The 22471-nt window shown below is 38.0% G+C and overlaps 1 protein-coding gene across 1 annotated transcript in view; it reads left to right on the top strand.

Annotated features, from left to right (window-relative positions):
- The first annotated feature begins 7941 nt into the window (after positions 1-7941).
- pxylp1 (2-phosphoxylose phosphatase 1) overlaps positions 7942-22471 on the top strand; it is a 31529-nt gene continuing 16999 nt past the window's right edge. The window contains exons 1-2 of the mRNA XM_056473952.1: positions 7942-8092; positions 16117-16258. Coding sequence (XP_056329927.1) covers positions 16180-16258 — 79 coding nt within the window. The 5' untranslated portion in view covers positions 7942-8092; positions 16117-16179. The remainder of the gene's footprint in view (positions 8093-16116; positions 16259-22471) is intronic.

Genomic DNA, 22471 nt, shown 5'->3' with positions numbered 1-22471 from the left:
CAGTTCACTCTGGCGATAGACCAATCAGAGGGCGAAAAACATAAGCGTCTATTGGACAATTTCAATTGACGTCACTGGAGCCCGCCTCCCCCAAACCTCTTTCACGTGATCAGTGCTCTTTTACATACAAACGATTTCGTCAGAATTTACCGAAGTACTATTTCATTTGTTTTAGTAGGTATTAACGTTTTACACGTGCTGTTTTGTCTTTTCTTTAAATAGCGGCAAAATAGGTTAGAAAATCTGTGTTCTTACACCACTTTCACTGTCAAATTCAAACAATTTTCAAGCATTTTACAGCTAATTTTCCAGCACATTATAAACGTGGCAACTTACATACAAATACATACACTCACTGGTCACTTTTACCTTCAGAACTGCCTTAATCCGTCATGGCATAGATTTAACAAGGTACTGGAAATATTCCTCAGAGATTTTGGTCCATATTGACATGATAGATTTGTTGGCTGCACATCCTTGATGCGAATCTGTCGTTCTACCACATCCCAAAGGTGCTCTATTGGATTGAGCTCTGGTGACTGTGGAGGCCATTTAAGTACAGTGAACTCATTGTCATGTTCAAGAAACCAGACTGAGATGATTCGTGCGCTATGACATGTCGCATTATCCTGCTGGAAGTAGTCAACAGAAGATGGGTACACTGTGGTCATAAAGGAATGGACATGGTCAGCAACAGTACTCAGGTAGGCTGTGGCATTGACACAACGCTCAAGTGGTACTAATGGGCCCAAAGTGTGCTAAGAAAACATCCCCCACACCATTACACCGCCACCACCAGCCTGAACCATCGATAGAAGGCAGAATCGATCCATGCTTTCATGTTGTTGACGCCAAAGTCTGACCCTACCATCAGAAATCGAGACTCATCAGACCAGGCAACGTTTTTCCAATCTTCTATTGTCCAATTTTGGTGAGTCTGTGCCAATTGTTGCCTCAGTTTCCTGTTCTTAGTTGACAGGAGTGGCACCCGGTGCGGTTGTGCGTGAAAATCCCTGTAGAACAGCAGTTTCTGAAATACTCAGACCAGCCCGTCTGTCACCAACAACCACGCCATGTTCAAAGTCACTTAAATCACCTTTCTTCCCCATTCTGATGCTCGGTATGAACTGCAGCACATCATCTTTCTGACCATGTCTACATGCCTAAATGCGTTAAGTTGCTGCCATGTGATTGGCTGATTAGAAATTTGAGTTTACGAGCAGTTAGACAAGTATACCTAATAAAGTGGCAGGTGAGTGTACTTCATTACATTATAGTAGATACTATTGGAAATGGAAGCCTAACAATGAGTTACTGTGACATTTACTCATTGAAAATGATTTACTCATGTTAAATGTGTTATCGTTCATCTTAAATGCATATTTATTTTAATCACATGCATTGTTCACTCTATAAACTGTAATCTCCATGCTTTTTCATCTTTTCTCACTTTTCATTTTGTCCTATCCCAGGATGCAGATAGATACAAAAAAGGCAGATAACATTTTAGGCACATGTGGAGACTCCAGAGATTTAATTTCATGCAAAAGCCAAATAATCCATTTCAACTGAAAGATTATTTTATGTAAATAGTTAATTATTTTTATTACCATATATAGTACGATTATGGAAGCAACACAATTACATTTTCAAGCAGTTCCATGTACTTTAGCTTGAAATACTCTCACTAGTAATGATTACTAGATTCATTTTAAGTATTTTTTTTTAAGTAGTAAGTATTTTCAAGGATTTCAGAACCTGTATGAACTCTATAAAATATACAAACACCTCTCACAATGACGAACAGCACTCTTTGTTACCATACAATGTTTAAATTTTTTCATTTAAGCATTAGTTTTTACTATTTTAGTTATAAAAAGTTTTAAAATCAACTTTATATCTTATATAAATTCTATCCATTCATATCCCGTACATACAAAAAGTTAATTAGTAAATAATGGCAATTATCATTAATAATAATGTCATAAAATAATAATAGTAGAAGTAGTAGTAATTGTGATAATACATCTAAATATATCTAGACTCTGCACTGCTCAATCCCAATATATTAAAAACAATTCTGTAACTTTTTTGTTAGTTCATAATGTGTTTCTCTTTCTTTTAAACTTTTATTTAATATTATACATAATTATTATTATTAACGTTATTATTTCTTAAAAGAAGAGATAAGAAAAGTGTTTTTTAATCAGAATTTAATCGGAAACACCTGATTTCAGACCATTGTTTTGTTTCTTTTGGCATCTGCAAAGGAGAAAAATGATGACACGTTCAACATGGAAAATCTTAAGCTGTACTTTGAGAGCAAATACAAACTTTGTGCACAAAACACACTTTTGTTGACACTGTATGTCTTCCAATACAAATTAAAAGCATATTTACGGGTTTCCCCTGCTGAAATGGACCACACATCTTCATAACACACTTATAAATTTCTTTTGTCTAACATCCGAAGCGTGCTTTAAAACACAAAACAGAGATATAAAGAAGAACTACTCTAGTTACAGTGTGATCAATGGTTAGGTGCTTCACCTGAATGATGTTAGTCTTGGTTTTATAAAAACAAAAGCACAAAAATAAAGCACAGCGGCGTCTATCCTTTAAATATTATATGCAGTATTCATTCAATATCTTATTACTAAAACAACATATCCTATAACAATTATCAGATAAATAAAAAAGTCATTAACAAACACATTTGCAGCTACTGTTTCTGTGAGAGATACAGAAAACAAGATGAAAACAGATGCATATCTCTATCTCCTCTGTTGTCTTTAATAGGTTGCTTCAGCAAACAGAGGCTGTTTGAACTTTGTGTGATCATATAAACATGTAGATCTACATTGAAAGTGATTCAATCTTCTGTTCATTCAGTTTGTGAGGGCATGTGGGAATTTAATTAGAAAAATCACAAGTGAGAGTTTCAAACATGCATCAACTTGCAAACTTGCCTTCAAAGAACACTCCCCTTTTTTTGGAAATAGGCTCATTTTACAACAACCCTAGGATTAAACAGTCTAGTTTTACCATTTTTGACTCGATTCCGCTGATCCCCGGGTCTGACGGGAGTATTTTTAGCTTAGCTTAGCATAGATCATTGAATCAGATTAGACATTAGCATCTCGCCCACAAATAAATAAAGAGTTTTGATAATTTTCCCATTTAAAGCTTGACTTTTCTGTAGTTGCACTGAGTCCTAAGTCAAATGAAAGATGATGGAAAGTTGCTATTTTCTAGGCCGATTTGGCTAGGAACTCTACTCTGATTTTATAAGCAACTTTGCTGCCTGAAAATAGTTTTGAATCCTCACAAAGAGCCTGGCTGCAGACCAGGTGCCCATGCAAGCTAAGACTGCATGCATGTTTTTAATGCATACACCTAAGCCTGCCCCTAACCCTACTGATTTTCAGGCAAAATCAGTAGGGTTTTAAATCACCTTACTGATTTAATATCATTGCACTTCTGCAGCTAGGGATGTCCCGATCAGGTTATTTTGCCCTTAAGTCAGAGTAATTTGATTTTGAGTAACTGCTGACACCGAAACCCAATCCAATACTTCTATAATAATAAATAAAAGAATAAAGAAGAGCGGAGAAACAGTTCCAGGATGTTCCTTATTTTTTATTTAATTCACCTTATTTTAACATTCAACAACTCTGTTAACAAACAGAGCACTCCTGTGAGGTTGAACAAAGTAATAAATAACTTAAATTCTTCACTTTTGTACGGAAACCCCGAAGGGACGTGATGGTGGGGAAAAAAATTGGTGGAGGAAAAAAAACCAGAGTGATAGGAAAACATATTTTTACGTTTTTTGCGTTCCCTCGCAAAACTGTTTCTCCACAAACACTTCCTGTTCATTTCATTCATGTAAACCCTCACGTTTTGCCGAAATTCTCCCTTATTTACCATTCTATCCCACTATCATCCTATTATTAAGTATTTTCCCATATTTTTATATATTTTTTATCTTGAAAGCACGCTGAAATTAATATCAAAATGTCTGCATTCACTTTCTTTACATTAAAGTTGTGCGTCGATCATCGCCTTTCATATGCTTTTTTAAGGTCTCAAAACTCAGGGCTCCTAGTAGTACCTAGAATAGCAAAGTCGAGTAAAGGAGGTCGAGCCTTCTCATTTATAGCTCCTAAACTCTGGAATAGCCTTCCTGATAACGTCCGAGGCTCAGACACACTCTCCCAATTCAAAACTAGATTAAAGACCTATCTGTTCAGTTAAGCATACACTTAGTGCACCACTTGGGGGCTTCCACACAGGTTATGCATCTTGTTGATATACACTGTGAACATCAGCTACGCTAATTATTTTCTTTATTCTCCATTTCCACCTGGGGATACTCTTCCCGAGGCCCTCAGACTATGCAGAGCCACTGATTCGATCCAAGACCAACGACGAGATGATCCCAAGGTTTTTATATCCTGGACCAGGCCGAATCCTGAGCAGCTACTGTGATGGTCATGGAGGAGTGGAGAACATGAGACTGATTCCTGTGACGCTCCAGAGACAGACGAGTCTTCGCTGAGGCCAGCTTCCAGCCTCCGCCACTGAGACTGCAGCTCTGCACAAGACGTTTGGCCAGCGGAGAAATTAAAATGGTCGTGCCCAACTGAGCCTGGTTTCTCTCAAGGTTTTTTTTCTTCACTTCCACCTTTAGTGAAGTTTTTTTTCCCTCTCCGCTGTCGCCACTGGCTTGCATGTTTCGGGATCTGTAGAGCTGCGCATCGTTGGATTTGCTCTTCAATATTTGGACTCTCAGTAGTGATTATTAAACCACACTGAACTGAGCTAAACTGAACTGAACTTAAACACTACAAATTGATCTACACTGTTCCAATTTACTGTGACCTTTTATGTGAAGCTGCTTTGACACAATCTACATTGTATAAGCGCTATACAAATAAAGGTGAATTGAATTGAATTGAATGCTACATCTGAACCAGTGAATGCATGTAAAGCGCTGACTGACAGACGCGCTCCGTACAATAAACTGATCCCAGATCAGCTTCTGTACACGCCATTTACAGAGAAGCAAAAGTGCAGGACACTTTTGGATTCGGGTGTATGTTTAAACAGACAGACAAATACACTGAATGTTAATTAGTTCACTTAACCGTTTATCCAAAGAACCAATCTCTTCCTTTTCCCCTTGTACAGTTCCTCATTCATTTCCCTCGGGTTACACACAATAATCTGACACAGCTCTGCTTTAAAGGGATAGTTCACTCAAAACCCCAACACCATTTACTGTTAAAAACACAGTCATTAATTTCCATAGTATTTTTGCTCTGTATACTATAGATGTCAGTGATGTTATTTTCCCCAACACTCTTCAGAATATCTTATTTGCATTCAACAGAAGAGAGAAATTCATGAGTTTAATACTACTTGAGTGTGAGTAAATGGTGAGGAACTTTTTAGATTTTGTGTGAACTGCCCCTTTTAGCCCAGAAATGAGTTCAACAAGTATAAACATGCAGGTCTCACAAACACACAACAGCAGTGATCAAGTAGATAGACGGGTCATCAGCACTAAGAGTTTAACTGCTTATCAGGTCAGATCTTCAACCGTTTAACAGGCATCATATAGCCTGGTTGACCTTTAGTCCATATGTTATATCATTAAAACCCAAAAACTAAATAAAAAAAAAGTTGCAAAGTATTCGTTGGATTTACTCATTTTTTCTTTTCAAAATAAGTGGTTGCAAACTATTTATATGGGCTGAATTTAAACTAATTAAATTTAGTAATGGTCAACTTAAATTCAGCCCATTTTAATGGTTTGCAACCACTTACCTTAAAAACATTTAGTAAATTCATTCATTCATTTTCCTTCAACTTAGTTCCTTTATTAATTAGGGGTTGCCACAGCGGAATGAACCGCTAACTTATCCAGCATATGTTTTACACACCGGATGCCCTTCCAGCTGCAACCCAGTACTGAGAAACACCCATACACACTCATACACTATACGGCCAATTTAGTTTATTCAATTCACCTATAGCGCATGTCTTTGGACTGTGGGGGAAACCAAAGCACCCAGAGGAAACCCACGCCAACAAGGGGAGAACATGCAAACTCCACACAGAAATGCCAACTGACCCAGCCGTAACTCGTACCAGCGAGCTTCTTGCTGTGCACTAAGCCACATGTCACCCATTTAGTGAGGTAAATCTCCTTTTTTGGCTTCATATAACCAATATATTTGACTATTTAGGGTCTGTAGTGTTGCAGTACAACATTACAGCAGTGTTTCCCAACCCTGTTCCTGAAGGCACACCAACAGTCCACATTTTCAACCTCTCCCTAATCAAACACACCTGAATCAACTTATCATAACATCAGAAGAGACTCCAACACCTGAAGTTAATGGGTAGGAAAAGGGAGACATCCAAAATATGTACTGTTGGTGTGCCTCCAGGAACAGGGTTGGGAAACACTGCATTACAGTAATCAAGTAATCAAATTGTCCCAGATTAACCAAAGGAATTGTTCATTTCATTAATAGGAACATGAGATAAATGGTTATAAGCAAGCACAGCAAGCACATCAACACAAAAATGGGTTACAGTTACAGAGGAGTTGTGGTGTACAGAACGGACAACAATGCTAAATAAGCCATATAATTATGCATGCTTGCACGCTTATTATTACTGTCCTTCAAAAGGGAGGAGTAAATATGTGTTATTCTGCACCAAGGATAAACATGGTGTGTGTTCATGTGGTTGTCGCTGCCATGAGCATGAAACTAAGAGACATTTATTGTATGAAGTGAAGACCAGTGGTGGTTTTCAGATCAAGTCACAAGTCAAGCTTTAATGTCATTGTTCTACATGTTAGGGCATGAAGTAGAATCAAATGTCAATGTTTTGTAAGGCCATGGTTGTAATTGCACTGCAACAGAACACAGCTAAGAATTCAACATTGAAATCTGATACATGAAGAACAATTTACTGCACATATATTGTGAATTTGTCTGACTGTAATAGATTTCTGTTGTTTCATAACAGGTAAACATGTTGGTTCTCCCAGCTTTTCCCCCTGGGTTTTTTAAATAATTAATAACACATTTTTATTATTAATAATTTTAATCATTTATTATTTACTATCAAACATATGTGACTTGTTACATATTGGTTAGAAATTATTGGCCATTAATAGAACATCATAGATAGACAGACAGACAGATTAATAGACAGACAGATATGCAAAAGATGGATGAATGAATGGATGAACAGACATTCAAAAGTTAAATAGATAAACAGACCAATTTGCAAAAGATAGATAGATTGACAGACAGACAGACAGACAGACAGACAGACAGAGAGATAGATAGATAGATAGATAGATAGATAGATAGATAGATAGATAGATAGATAGATAGATAGATAGATAGATAGATAGATAGATAGATAGATAGATAGATAGATAGATAGATAGAACGATAGATAGATAGATAGATAGATAGATAGATAGATAGATAGATAGATAGATAGATAGATAGATAGATAGATAGATAGATAGATAGATAGATAGATAGATAGATAGATAGATAGAACGACAGATGGATGAATGGATGAACAGACATTCAAAAGTTACATAGATAAACAGACCAATTTGCAAAAGATAGATAGATTGACAGAGACAGACAGACAGACAGACAGACAGACAGACAGACAGACAGACAGACAGACAGACAGATAGATAGATAGATAGATAGATAGATAGATAGATAGATAGATAGATAGATAGATAGATAGATAGATCAGTTCTGTGTCGCGTGTATATGTCAAAGGACCCAATGATCTGATCACTGTACCGGCGTCTATGTCTATGACCATCTATGACCAGCAGAGGGAGCAGTAAAAATCTTAACAATAACGTCTGATGCACGGGCGCACACACACACACAAACACACTCACTCTCTGTTTGTATTGTCAGAGGAGCTGCTGTGAGGCTCTCTACAGGGCACAGTCTGCTCATTCTTCACGGACAGATGGATTATCGGTCGGTTCGGGTCCTCTGAGCGGAACATCACTGCTGTGTTCGGTCAGGTAACGTTAAAAACAGCGGGTTTCCCTCTTCTAGCGCCGTGACGTGTCTTTACGTGTTTTTGATCTGCTGATCTCGCCGCTTCCAGAATCATTATTCCTACAGCAGTTCTGCAAGCGCATTCTTCACATTTCTGAACGACTTTTATGAAGGTGGAGATTTCGCATTTTTAGGATCATGAACTGAAAATATTCGCGACAGATAGCCTATATATTATTTAAAGGGAAACACCGTCGCTCCAGTAGTAAGAGTTATCGTTGCGAGACAGACGTTTTACGTAAACTGCATGATTAAAGGCTAGCTGTCATCTATAACTTCGTTGAATAGGCTACTTCAGTAGACTGCAGATAACATGGGCTTAGATTTTTAATTGTAACAAATTTGGTAAAATTGAATGTATATATTTTTATAATATTTAATATTTAAGCAGAAATGTGATATAATGTTTTGCATTTCATATCTATCTATCTATCTATCTATCTATCTATCTATCTATCTATCTATCTATCTATCTATCTATCTATCTATCTATCTATCTATCTCTCTCTCTCTCTCTCTCTCTCTCTCTCTCTCTCTCTCTCTCTCTCTCTCTCTCTCTCTCTATATATATATGTATATACATATTCATTCATTCATTTTCTTTTCGGCTTAGTCCCTTTATTAATCTGGGGTCGCTATATCAGAATGAACCGCCAACTTATCCAGCATATGTTTTACGCAGCGGATGCCCTTCCAGCTGCAACCCATCACTGGGAAACATCCATACACACTCATTCACGCACATACACTATGGACAATTTCACTTACCCAATTCACATATAGTACATGTCTTTGGACTTGTGGGGGAAACCGGAGCACCTGGAGGAAACCCACGCAAACACAGGGAGAACATGCAAACTCCACACAGAAACACCAACTGACCCAGCTGGGGCTCAAACCAGCGACCTTCTTGCTGTGAGGCGATTGTGCTAAATACTTTTTAAATAGCATAAACTTAGAACAGACGGATAGACAGACAGACAGACAGTTATGCAAAAGATGATAGATGGATACAGAGTGTTCGCTGGCTCTTAAAAAGTCTTACATTTCAAAAACTAAATTTTAGGACTTAAAAAGTTTTAAATTCACTGAAATATTGTCTTGTAAGTTTAATTTTCATCTGTCCATGTCTATAATCACCAACAATCCATCTCCAAAAAACTAAAACTCTATATACTAATATGTTTTTTCTGAAGAAGAAGAAAAGTTATGTTAAAAATATGTGCATGTTAGCAAGTAGGGTTTGCTTGTTCTGACACATTATTTAAAATTTAGATATTTAGATTTTTTTTTTGGATGAGGCAAGTAAACCTCTTTTCCACATGACCAAGAGAAAAAAATCCTCAGTGTTTAGCCCTGTATAAGTCTGAAATGTCATTTATAAAGGTCTTTAAAAAGTCTTAAATTCAAACCCTAGATAGATTTTGCATCTAAATATTTTTAAACATCATATATTTTCACATCATATATTAATGTTTAGGGTGGTGCGGTGGTGCAGTGGGTAACACGATCGCCTCACAGCAAGAAGGTCACTGGTTTGAGTCTCGGCTGGGTCAGTTTTCATTTCTGTGTGGAGTTTGCATGTTCTCCCTGTGTTCGCATGGGTTTCCTTCGGGTGCTCGGGTTTCCCCCACAAGTCCAAAGTAGGCATGGGACGATAACCGTTTTCAAGGTATACCGCGATTTGGAAAACCACCCAAATTTTCTGTAATACCGTTCCAATGGTATATGTAAGAATTCTTTTATTTACGTTTTTTTTTGTTGTATGTTTTTTAGGACGACCGTATCTCCAGCAGAAAAGATATCCAAAGATGCCGTTTTAAATTATAAAGAAATTTGTGTTTTTTAAACTAATGAAAACAGCAGAAGTCTATGATTCATTTTCATTATTTAGCCTGACGTGTTTACTGCTCCAAAATATTTTAAATCTTTCAAAACATAAAATATATTGTTTTTAGTGTGGAAAAATTGTTGTGTTTTACCCAGACATTTAAAAAGAGCATATATTAGAGCATTAACAATACTGTGAAACTGTGATATTTTTATCCAAGGTTATCCTATACCATCAGAATCTTATACCGGCCCATGCCTAGTCCAAAAACATGTCCGTAGTGTATGTGTGTGAATGAGAGTGTATGGGAGTTTCTCAGTGATGGGTTGCAGCTGGAAGGGCATCCGCTGCGTAAAACATATGCCGGATAAGTTGGCGGTTCATTCCGCTGTGGTAACCCCTGATTAATAAAGGGACCAAGCTGAAAAGAAAATGAATATTAATGTCTAAATATATATTTTTTCTAACAACATGCATATTATATTAATAATATCTTATATTACATTATTATAACACACATAATAATTTTTCCCACAGCAAATCTTATTTAAAAACAAAGTAAATATGTCAGATGAACTTAATGACCCTATAATGAGGCGTGTGTTTTACACTTCTCAGAAAAACGGACAAAATTGCCCTTCTCAGAAAATGAAATCAAGTTAATTACAGTAGATGGTATTTTCAAGCCACTGCCAGTATTAATTGGCTTTTTAAGTCAGTTTAGCTCTCACTAGTTCATTAGAATAATCCTCCTCTGGTGCGACAACTTTTTAAAGTATGAATATTTCACCCCTTCCTCTTAAATGAGGGCATGAATAATAAGTGCACAGAAAGTTAAACCCCTTTACAATGGAGTATGTCACACACACCACAAGAGACTACTGACACGAGAGCCACAGGGCTGCATTTTTTAACAACAACCCAAAAAAAGGTGATGAAGCCAAACAGTAGCATGGTTTCGCATCTGCAAGTGTCAGTGCATATCCGTTTTCACTGGAGCCTTATATATTTAGCTGCAGAGGAGTGAAGAGTGTAGACACTGAAGCGTGGTTTAATGCTCTGATGATGTGGCCTCTGGGCTTTAAACATCTGTTCAGTTCATTAGCTGGGTGTATTTGTGTGTGTGTGCGTTTGTGTGTGTGTGTGTGTACTTCAAATTTGGTCAAAAAGTTCGCTGTACGAATGAATTTAAAGGCCCAGCATGTGTATTTAAAGTTAATAACAGTTTCTGCTGTGTGGGTAAATTACATGTTGCTTCCTTTGTACTGTGAGTTGCTTCACCAGACTTTGGTTTTCCTCTGTGTTGTTTTTGCTGCAACATACAGTTGAAGTCAGAATGATTCGCCCTCCTGTGAATTTTTTTCTTGTTCATATGTTTCCCGAATGATGTTTAACAGAGCAATGAATTTTTCACAGTATTTCCTAAAATATTTTTCCTTCTGGAGAAAGTCTGATTTGTTTTATTTAGGCTAGAATAAAAGCAGTTTTTAAGTTTTTTAAAAACCATTTTAAGGTTAGTATTATTATCCCCTTTAAGCAATATTTGGGGGAGGGGGGGGGGGGGGGGGGGGGATATATATAAGGGGGCTAATAATCCTTTAACTGTACATTTGCAAAAGAGACATTAGTGTGTGTGTGTGTTGAGTATTTTATTCTTTTAAAGGGATAGTTCACCCAAAACTGAAACTTCTCTCATCATTTACTCATCCTTTACTTGCTACAGACCTGTTTGACTGGTTTGGAAACCCACGACTATTGACATAATATTTGTATTTCCTACTATGGATGTCAGTGTTTACAGGTTTTGAACCACTTGAAGGCAAATAAATATATAGGCTCAGCATATATAAGTACACCCCTCACAAATCTATCTTTTATTTTCAGATTTTTAATAGGAAGTAATATTATATTTGCGCAAATATAATGAAGACAAATCTGGAGATTATTTAACAAAATAACTTATGATAATGGTCCAAAAACTGGTACACCCAAATTTATATCTTATAGAAAAATATTAAATACAAATTTTAAAGAGGAAAAATCAAGAGAAGCAAAAAAACTGAAAAATTTAATTGAAATTTTCTAGGTTGTAAACATTTTTTTTGCAATATTTAGCTTGAATTTAATGTAATTATCTTTACATTTCTAAAGATGTTTGGTGACTAAAATACTATCTTAATAAATATATCTGTTTAATAAATCTGTTTTTTTAAATGCACCAAAATACATTGCCTATATTCACTGAGAAATGGATAAAAATATTCATTTTCGTGTACTTAATTATGCTGAACACAAATATATATATATATATATATATATATATATATATATATATATATATATATATATATATATATATATATATATATATATATATATATATATTCATTGCCAACCCAAATCAAACACAGCTGATAATCAAATAATCAAGATGTTCAAAAGAGTCTTGCCTAAACTCAATTCCCCTGTAATCTCTCACAAGACTGATGCTGCGTCCCAATTCGCATACTTATACTACACCCTAAAAGTATGTACTTTTTTTGTAAAGGAAAAGTACACACTTTTGAGTGTGTAACAGAAGCGTATGCAAGCTTTTGGGACACACTACGTCATCGTTAACAGATCGTTGTGTTGCTTAGTTACGAGCCCTGTCAATCATCCACATTTCTTTCATATTTAATTTCCTACCTTATTGGAGAAGCAGCAGCAGCAGGTTAATCTGCCATTCACTAGTATTTCATGCAGAGAAATCTCCTCAGGTGTTTGGATAATTCTGCATTCAGACGTTAATGTCCAAACACGTCTTTATATAAGTTCAGTATTGTTGTTGCAGATGAAATATAACACAGAAAACGCTATTAAAACATGTTCCAGTGGGCTAGATATTAAGTCATACAAACATCTTTACCGAAGCCTCTCTACTTGACGGTTGGCCTCGCACATCCATCATGTTTGTAGTTTGTTTACACTTTTCACCCGCGTTTGTAGTTCTAAATCGAATTCACGTCCTACGCGCAGTGTATTGTGGGCAATATCAGCAGTTAGAGTATGGACGCTTCTACACGTCGAGTTTTTACCAGAAATAGTAAACCATACGGGAACCTTTGGCATACTCTTTTCAACATACTACGATTTGGGACATACTAATTCTACTTTCAAATACTATTTAGGATGGATAGTATGTGAATTGTGACGTAGCATGAGTGAGAAATGTCAATATACAATAATTCAAATAGTAAGCCATAAAATGAAGCAAAAAACCATAATGTGTACAATATTCATTCATTCATTTTCTTTTCGGCTTAGTCCCTTTAATAATCCGGGGTCGCCACAGCTGAATGAACCGCCAACTTATCCAGCACGTTCTACGCAGCGGATGCTCTTTCAGCTGCAACCCCTCACCATACACTCCCATTCATTGGCACACATACACTACAGACAATTTAGCTCACCCAATTCACCTATAGCGCATGTCTTTGGACTTGTGGGGGAAACCGGAGCACCTGGAGGAAACCCACGTGAACACGGGGAGAACATGCAAACTCCACACAGAAATGCCAACTGACCCAGCCGAGGCTTGAACCAGCGACCTTCTTGCTGTGAGGCGATCGTGCTATGTATACAATAACCTAAAAATAATCAACAATCAGTGCAAACATATCAAACAGGAGCTTTGTAAGGGGTTAAATAAAACCATATTCATACAATTTTTAAGCTCTCTCACCCTTCATTATTTGTAAAGGTGGCAAACTCCTTTTTAAAGACAGTCAACCGAGGAGCTATTTTCAAAATTGAGCATTTATGAATGAAGAATTTAAATAAAATAAGGTAATAATAGGGTATATGCTGAGCTAGTGTTTTTCCCATAATAAACTGATAAACTTCCGGTGACCGGTTATTGTGAGTTTTTTTCCATTTTATTCGGTTTCTTTTACAGCATCGATGTTGTAATGTAATTACAATACAATCAGTTAAATAGACTTTGGCATTCATTTTATTGCTCAAGCGTAAAACGAGACAAAAAGCCGTTTACTTGAACGCGCCTGTCAGAATTGGCAGGCTAGCGCAGAAGCTCCATTGAATATACTGGGGTAAAATAAATGCTTATATTATAAAGACACGACGGGGGAAAATGTAATTTTATGCAGTGCTTGTACAATCTGAGACCCACTTTATATTGGATATCACTCAGCCAGTGAAGATCGCTGATTTTTAAAGAAAACAGACCTTAAACGCGCCGATTTTGCAATTGCATACAGTTCACCGTAAGCGCTTAACCCAGGTTAACCCAAATTAAAAGTCCTATTAGCATGTGAAGAAGATTTTTATTTACTAAACCTATATGAAGACACATTTAATTGGGTGAGTGGAGGGCCCTACGAATCTGCCATTATATATCTTTGAAAACAGGTGATGGGTTAAGGCAAAGGGGTCATAAAAGACCATGAGAGAGGACTTGGGGATCCATTGAGAACTATCTGTGTCAGAAAGGCATGAAATGTATACAACATATGTTGAAACTGTCATTTATATTTGAAAAGACACATACTGTATGGGAGAGAAGAGTCCAGTTTAGATGTTTGAAACATAGATACTAGTCATGATTACCAAATGTGATTAAGAGAAAAGCCAGAAACCACAACACATGCTTCGGCATATACCCTATTTGCAGTTAAGTCATCAGGTTTGTTGTTCAAATGTACTCCAAATTTCGCAATGTCCCTCCAAATAGATGTAAACATTGAAACATGTTATATTTTTTAGTATGTGTGCCATAATAAAAGGACAGTATGCAATTTTCACCACAAGAGGCCGCGTATTCGCAACAAACGCATAGATTGCTGACCGTATGACTGAGTGTGAAATCATGGGAGTTGTGGACTTTATTACATCCTACGAGACTTCTGCAGAAAACATGCTGATGGATTTAAAACTTGCTAAAGTATTTAACACTTATTTTCAACCCAGGCTCATTCTGAAAATGTAGTCCCATGGACGTATTTGGAGACCGTGCAATACGTCCCGGGAGGTACGTATTTTTGCAGTTTTTGGTTTTCGGGAATTCGCAAGAGGCCGCTGTGTGCGCTATTTCGCTTCTCAAATGTCTCCCACACTGTTTTCGCGTAAACTCACCAGAGGCTGCTGTCGAACGACCATCTGTCTGTTCGACTGGCTGAATGATTGACTGGGCGACCGGCCAATCGGGCCACCCTCCTCCTTCCCTGAACCCAACCAATTTTACAGATTGACCCGCCTGCCCACCCGCTTACTCCCCTAAACCCAACCAACAATTTACAAAAGCCGTCCAGAAAAAGAAAACCCTAGTCTGATTTTTACCACGTTTTCGGATTTTACCACCTTCTCACCCTGTTATGAACTTGTTTACTTTATTTCTTGGATTCTGTTTTTTCCTTACCTGATTTCTGAAACCGCTCTTCCCCAGACTCGAACCCGGTCGTCGTCGTGGTCAGCTCCTCTCTGCGTCTCAAGTCCGCCGACGTACAGGACGAGCTAACTGGACTAACTGGTTGCGGCAGGAAAGCCCTCCACACGAAGGTAAGCGGTCAGCCAGTAAGCGCTAAGAGAAACGGCGTCATACCGCCCCGCAGCGTTCGCTTAAAAAGTGAAATGCAGCCATACGTACCTCCGGCTACATAATTCGCAGTCTCCAGAAACGTCCACGGGACTACGTTTTCAGAATGAGCCTGGGTTGCTTATTATCACGGTAGGACTATCAACTTCCAGCTCTTCAGCTCATTATAATGCCTAATTAACCTAGTAATAACTATACAATAACCCTAACCTGCCTAGTTAACCTAATTAACCTAGTTAAGCCTTTAAATGTCACTTTAAGCTGAATACTAATATCTTGAGAAATATCTAGTCAAATATTATTTACTGTCATCATGGCAAAGATAAAATAAACCAGTTATTAGAAATGAGTTATTAAAACTATTATGTTTAGAAATGTGTTGTAAGAAAATCTTCTCACTGTTAAACAGAAATTGGGGAAAAAATATAGGGTTAATAATTCTGATTTCAACTGTACATAAGTCAGTGACATTTTTAAAACTGTACTGGTGGTCGTTGGAAAATAAATAAAAAAAACCGTACAAACTTCAAGCCTTTAAGTTTCCGATGCTCTTGATTTCCCAGGTGACAGTGTTGGAGCTGCGCATGTATGGCTGATGGACAGACGTCTGAACCAATCACAGGACAATGCTGGCACGGAGCCGTTTCATCCTGGTGCTGGTGGTGGGCGCATTGCTGGCGGTGCTGAGTTTCAGCCTGCAGTATTGTAAGTGTGTGACAACAATGTATGATTTCACCAGAATTTCCTTTGTATGAACTTACAGCTATTCATACATAGATTCAAATTTCCCCAGGGACTACTGTGTGTGTGTTTAGTGTGTCAGGTGGGAATATATCCTGCTCTGCTGGATTGTATTTGCATTCTTGGTATGCGCCTTTGTGTGTTTTGTAATTCCAGAGGGAATACGGTCTCAATTACGCTGCATTCAGCACACTAAACAAAGGCATTTCCCTTTAAGATGTGCTATATATATCATGGGTTATTCCCTGGGTCAGTTGAACACAGTTTTAGGGGTTAAAGTGGTCAGTTAGCTACAAATGCAATCCATTGAGAAACATAAACAGTGGGTGTGTGCTCTTTGAAAACGTCAGCACTCTCTTATGGAAAAAGCTTTGGTAGAACCCGTCAATACTTGTTTTTAGTGTATAAATGGGTGGCCTGGTGGCTCAGCGGTTAGCACTGTCGCCTCACAGCAAGAAGGTTGCTGGTTTGAGTCCTGGGTGGGTCAGTTGGCATTTCTGTATGGAGTTTGCAGGTTCTCCCGGTGTTGCAGTGGGTTTTCTCTGGGTGCTCCTGGTTTCTCTCAAGGTTTTTTTTCTTCACTTCCGCCATTAGTGAAGTTTTTTTTCCCTCTCCGCTGCCACTGGCTTGCATGGTTCGGGATCTGTAGAGCTGCGCATCGTTGAATTTGCTCTTCAATATTTGGACTCTCAGTAGTGATTATTAAACCACACTGAACTGAGCTCAACTGAACTGAACTTAAACACTACAAACTGAACTACACTGTTCCTATTTACTGTGACCTTTTATGTGAAGCTGCTTTGACACAATCTACATTGTATAAGCGCTATACAAATAAAGGTGAATTGAATTGAATTGCTCCGGTTTCCCCCACAGTCCAAACACATATGCTATAGGTGAATTGAATAAACTATATTGTCTGTAGTGGATTTGTGTGTGTGAATAAGTGTGTTTCCTAATACTGGGTTATGGCTGGAAGGGCATGCGTTGCGTAAAACTTATCCTGGAATAGTTGGTGGTTCATTCCGCTGTGGTGGCCTCAGAAATAGAGACTAAGCTGAAGTAAAATGTATGAATGAAGTTTTTCAAAAATAGATACTTAAATGGTGATAAAAATTTACTTTGAAATATGCAATTAGGGCTGCACGATACTGGAAAAATCTGACAGTGCAATATTTTGTTTTATATATTGCGATATACTTGGAGTGAAGTTTGGGTCACACTTTATTTTACATTTTAGTTCTCGCTCTTAGCAAACCATATTGATTTTTGTTTCAATAAACTCCTAATTTGCTCCTTATTAATAGCTTTTAAGGTAGTTTAGGTATTGGGTAGGATAGACCCTTTTCACACTTCCGGGTTTCTCAGTAGCGAAAGTCATCATAGTTAGGTTATCATCATAGGAAAAGTTAGAGCGCAGTGAATAGGAGAATACAACAAATATTGTTTTTACAGTCTTATTTGCTCAAATTATAACAGAGAAACTCCACGATGATGTTTTCAGATAAAGGAAAAAATTGTGTGACTAATGATGGCAGCCAGAGGAGAGATTAACGTCAAATTTGCTGTCCTGTCCCATAGACGCTGTTTTAGAAACCCCTCGCACAAGCGGTAATTCGTTTTTTGTAATTTGAAGCAAAGATGATATAATACATACATAAATACATATAAATGTTCATACGTTTTTTAAAAATAAAAATATTAAAAACTTTAAAGGATTTAAGATGCTGATGACCGTTAAACACGTCATAACAGGCTTGTGAAAAGGGTCCATTATGGCTGTAGAATAAGATTATACAGAACATGTGCTTTATAAGTACTAATAAGCAGCCAATATCTCAATAACATGCATGCTAATAAGCAACAAGTTAATAGTGAGAATTGGTCCCTAAAGTGTTACTGAATGTATTCATTTTGACTGACTGGGATGATTCTGTAGGGGAGTGAATCATGCATAACATGTAATAAACAAACTACAAGCATCGATAAATGCGACAAAGCAAAGATAAATGTAAATTAAACAGTGCATGCATTATGGTTTTGTATATGAAGAGTTCAGATGCAAAAGCCGCTACATTTACATTTAGTCATTTAGCAGACGCTTTTATCCAAAGCGACTTACAAATGAGGACAAGGAAGCAATTTACACAACTATAAGAGCGACAGTGAATAAGTGCTATAGACAAGTTTCAGGTGTGTAAAGTCTAAGAAGTAAAGCATTAGTAATGTTTTTTTTTTGAGAGAGAGAGAGTACAGTTAGTGGTATAGCCAGAGAGGCAGTTGCAGATTAGGAAGAAAAGTGGAGTTTTTTGCATACAGTTTGTATGCAAATGCCGCTAAACGCCACTTGCCTTTGACAGCAAAAGCCGCTATGTCCTGAGAACCAATAAGAAGGCGCGAATTGAATCATGTTTTCAATGTAACGCTGATACGCCGGCTTTTATGAGGAGACTCTTTTATTCCGCTTTTGATTTCGATTTTAAAAGACGGAGTTTGATGAACTGGATGAGCCTGTCCAACTGTAAGTGAATGACAAATGAAAACATCCCTTACCTCCAAACTCAAAAAGAAAACACAATGTACGGTCGGAAGTGTAGCATGTATTCATAACGTTTGCTTGCGCAGCGACGCTACTTTGAATGAGTCCAATTTACTATACATTAAACGTCAACTCCATTTCATGAAAGACGAAGTTAATATGCCTTTCTTTTATCCCGCATGGATGCTATGAGGATAAACAAGAGATGAAAAAGAGACCAAGATCTTGAGTATAGTGAGGATGAATGAATGACAGCTTCTGAGAGACATCCTCTTTTGCACAGTAGGCTTACCTTGTGTTTTATTTGCTAATGCAAGCTATGTTTTAAAAGATTAATATAATGTATAAAACTATATATTATTACTTCAATAAATTATATTATTATTTTAGTAATGGACAATGCGCAGATATTGATATTTCACAATGTTTATACACTACATTATTTAAATCTAACAAGCTTGTTTACATTGCTCTACTTACATTAAATGCAAATCCCAAATATCAGAAATGACAACAGATTGTTAAGATTTAATTAGTCAATTTTAATGTTATTGATTAATGCACTTGACCGATTTCATTCATTCATTTTCCTTCTGCTTAGTCCCTGATTTATCAGGGGTTACCACAGCAGAATGAACCGCCAGTTACTCGACAGATGTATTTTTAATTTCAGGTGGTTTGTGTATGTGTTTTATGTTTGGTAAAATAATCTCTAATTGCATATTTAGTGATTTCTCAACTAATTAAACTGTCTTGTCCCAATAGATGGATTTAGAGGGTTTTGCATAAAAAGCACAAGTGGATTCAGCTGGTTTTGACACCAAAGAAAATCTACCTTGTTAAAAAACAGAGAATTGTCTTAAGTGACATTTATGAAAAAAAAGGTATTTTATTTCCCAGCTAATAACCTTATTATCACATATAAAAAGAAACTTCTGAACCGAATCAGAGGAGCCTGACAGAAAATGCTCATTTACAAGAAAAGAGGTCTGATGGATTTAGAGGGTTTTGCATCTGAACTCTTCATATGTAAATGTAAAAATTACACTGCAAAGTCAACTCAACATTGCATATCTTTGCGATGTGACTATTGTGGATGCACACATTGTGATATCGATGCTGAAACAATATATTGTGCAGCCCTTTATGCAATAGTACTAAAATTGGTAGTTTTGCTCTAAAAAATACCATGGTACAGCGAACGAAGGTCTAAGGCAGGGGTCACCAATCTCGGTCCTGGAGGGCCGGTGTCCCTGCAGGGTTTAGCTCCAACTTGCCTCAACACACCTGGCTGGGTGTTTCAAGTATACCTAGTAAGACCTTGATTAGCTTATTCAGGTGTGTTTGATTAGGGTTGGAGCTAAAATCTGCAGGACACCGGCCCTCCAGGAACAAGTTTGGTGACCCCTGGTCTAAGGCGACTGGAACAACACAAGGGATAAATAACTAATAACATAATTTCCTTTTATGTTGAACTAATCCTTTAATACCAGGTGGGAACAAGACATTTAAAGAGCCCATATTATAGATGAAATAGGGTCATATTTAGGTTGTAAGGGTCTCCAACAACAGTCTAATATGCATGCAAGGTCATAAAACACTTTGATGGTCTTATAATCTGCATTTATTTTTACCTAATTATCCCAACGACTCCCATATGAATCGTTCAGCGATTCATTTGTTCCCAACCCCCTCCTCAGTGCGAAGCTAATCTGCGCTGATTGGACCGATGACAGCCTGCTGCGATTGGTCGACAGTGACAGGCTTCAGCGCGAGACAGAGTGAAATGCCCAGCTGCTAATCAACTATATAAAAGTAGTCACAGTGCACACGCGCTTCATAGTGTAAGGCTTTTTTCACACACACACACACACACAACCCTCCTCAGAAGAACTGGGGAGATCGACGCGAGTCTCTCTCTCTCCCTCTCTCACACACACACACAACGCTCCTCAGAAGAACTAGGGAAAGCGACGCGAGTCTCTCTCTCTCTCTCTCTCTCTCTCTCACACACACACACACAACGCTCCTCAGAAAAACTAGGGAAAGCGACGCGAGTCTCTCTCTCTCTCTCTCTCTCACACACACACACACAACGCTCCTCAGAAAAACTAGGGAAAGCGACGCGAGTCTCTCTCTCTCTCTCTCTCTCTCTCTCTCTCTCTCTCTCTCTCTCTCTCTCTCTCTCTCACACACACACACACACACAACGCTCCTCAGAAAAACTAGGGAAAGCGACGCGAGTCTCTCTCTCTCTCTCTCTCTCTCTCTCTCTCACACACACACACACACACAACGCTCCTCAGAAAAACTAGGGAAAGCGACGCGAGTCTCTCTCTCTCTCTCTCTCTCTCTCTCTCTCACACACACACACACACACACACACACACACACAACGCTCCTCAGAAGAACTAGGGAAAGCGACGCGAGTCTCCTGTCTCCTAGCCCCTAGGCGTCACAAACTCGACCTGTTCTTTTTCTCTCTCTCTCTCTACTAAAGAGTAACCGCGTGTACTGTACCAGGTTAACAAGTAACAAAACACAATAAATACATAATTTGCAAGTTAAACGAGGCAACAATTTTAATCGCACTTACTTACACTAGTGAATAAACCTCAACCACTGACTCTTCACAGTTCACAACTCATCTTTGGGTAGAGACTGTCAATATTATCCATCTGAGCACAGCGTGACTTCATTCGACCGGCGGCGTCTGTGTGTGTGTGTCTAGTGTTTTTCTGTGTTAGTGGGCGGGGCCGCAGGTTTCAAATCTCCCTGGTTTGCGCGCGTAACTACTGGCGAGGCTTGTGTTTCGTGGCTGCGTCATCGCGAAACACCTAATGACTCGTTATCAAGACGACTCGTTTGAAGCACTATGAGTCGACTCTTTTATAGATGAATCAATAATTTTAAACACTGTACACTTACAGATTTAAGCCTTAGCTGGATATTTCACTTCACTTAGAGCTGTGGTACACACTACATGGAAGAGCATTTTCAAAAACCCATAATATGGGCTCTTTAAGAAGTTAGATGTAGATACTCTGACCTGAGAATGTTTGCATGAGCTTGTGAACTGAAGAAGTTGGGGCCCACCACATGACACTTTGATGTCACTTCACTGCTGCTCAGTCTAAACTCAGTCTCTGAAATCAGCAAATGATGGAAATGTGGGTGAAAAATCGAGCAGTCCAAAATCCTGGAAAGAGAGAATGAGAATGTGATTTGCAGTAGAGGAATATTTATGTATTTGTCTGATACATGCCTCAGTAAGATTGTCTTTTGAGACAGATTATGCTTAGATTAGACCCCGATGTCCCGTGTCCTTGACTGAAAATCCTCTTCCACTGGGCACTGCAGTTCTCTCTCTCTCTCTCTCTCTCTCAGCCTCACAGATATCAGCAGATGTCACAGTGACAGCTACAGGGAAATCCTGCTACTTTAGTCATTTACGAGCACAGATGGTGGGAATTTGCTAAGCCAACTCAGATGAAACCAAACTGACATTTTTTTGGGTAAGGTATGCAGGGATTGGACAGAAATCCTCTTAATACCCGCCCTCTGCAGCATCACAGCCAATCACATCTCAGTCTGAACAACAGGATTTATACATCTGTGTTTGTTTAGCGCTGACCTTT

The sequence above is a fragment of the Danio aesculapii genome, chromosome 15 (assembly GCF_903798145.1).
Source record: "Danio aesculapii chromosome 15, fDanAes4.1, whole genome shotgun sequence".
Taxonomy (NCBI): Eukaryota; Metazoa; Chordata; class Actinopteri; order Cypriniformes; family Danionidae; genus Danio; species Danio aesculapii.
The sequence above is the reverse complement of the archived record's forward strand: the minus strand, read 5'-3'. Positions and strand labels throughout refer to the sequence as shown.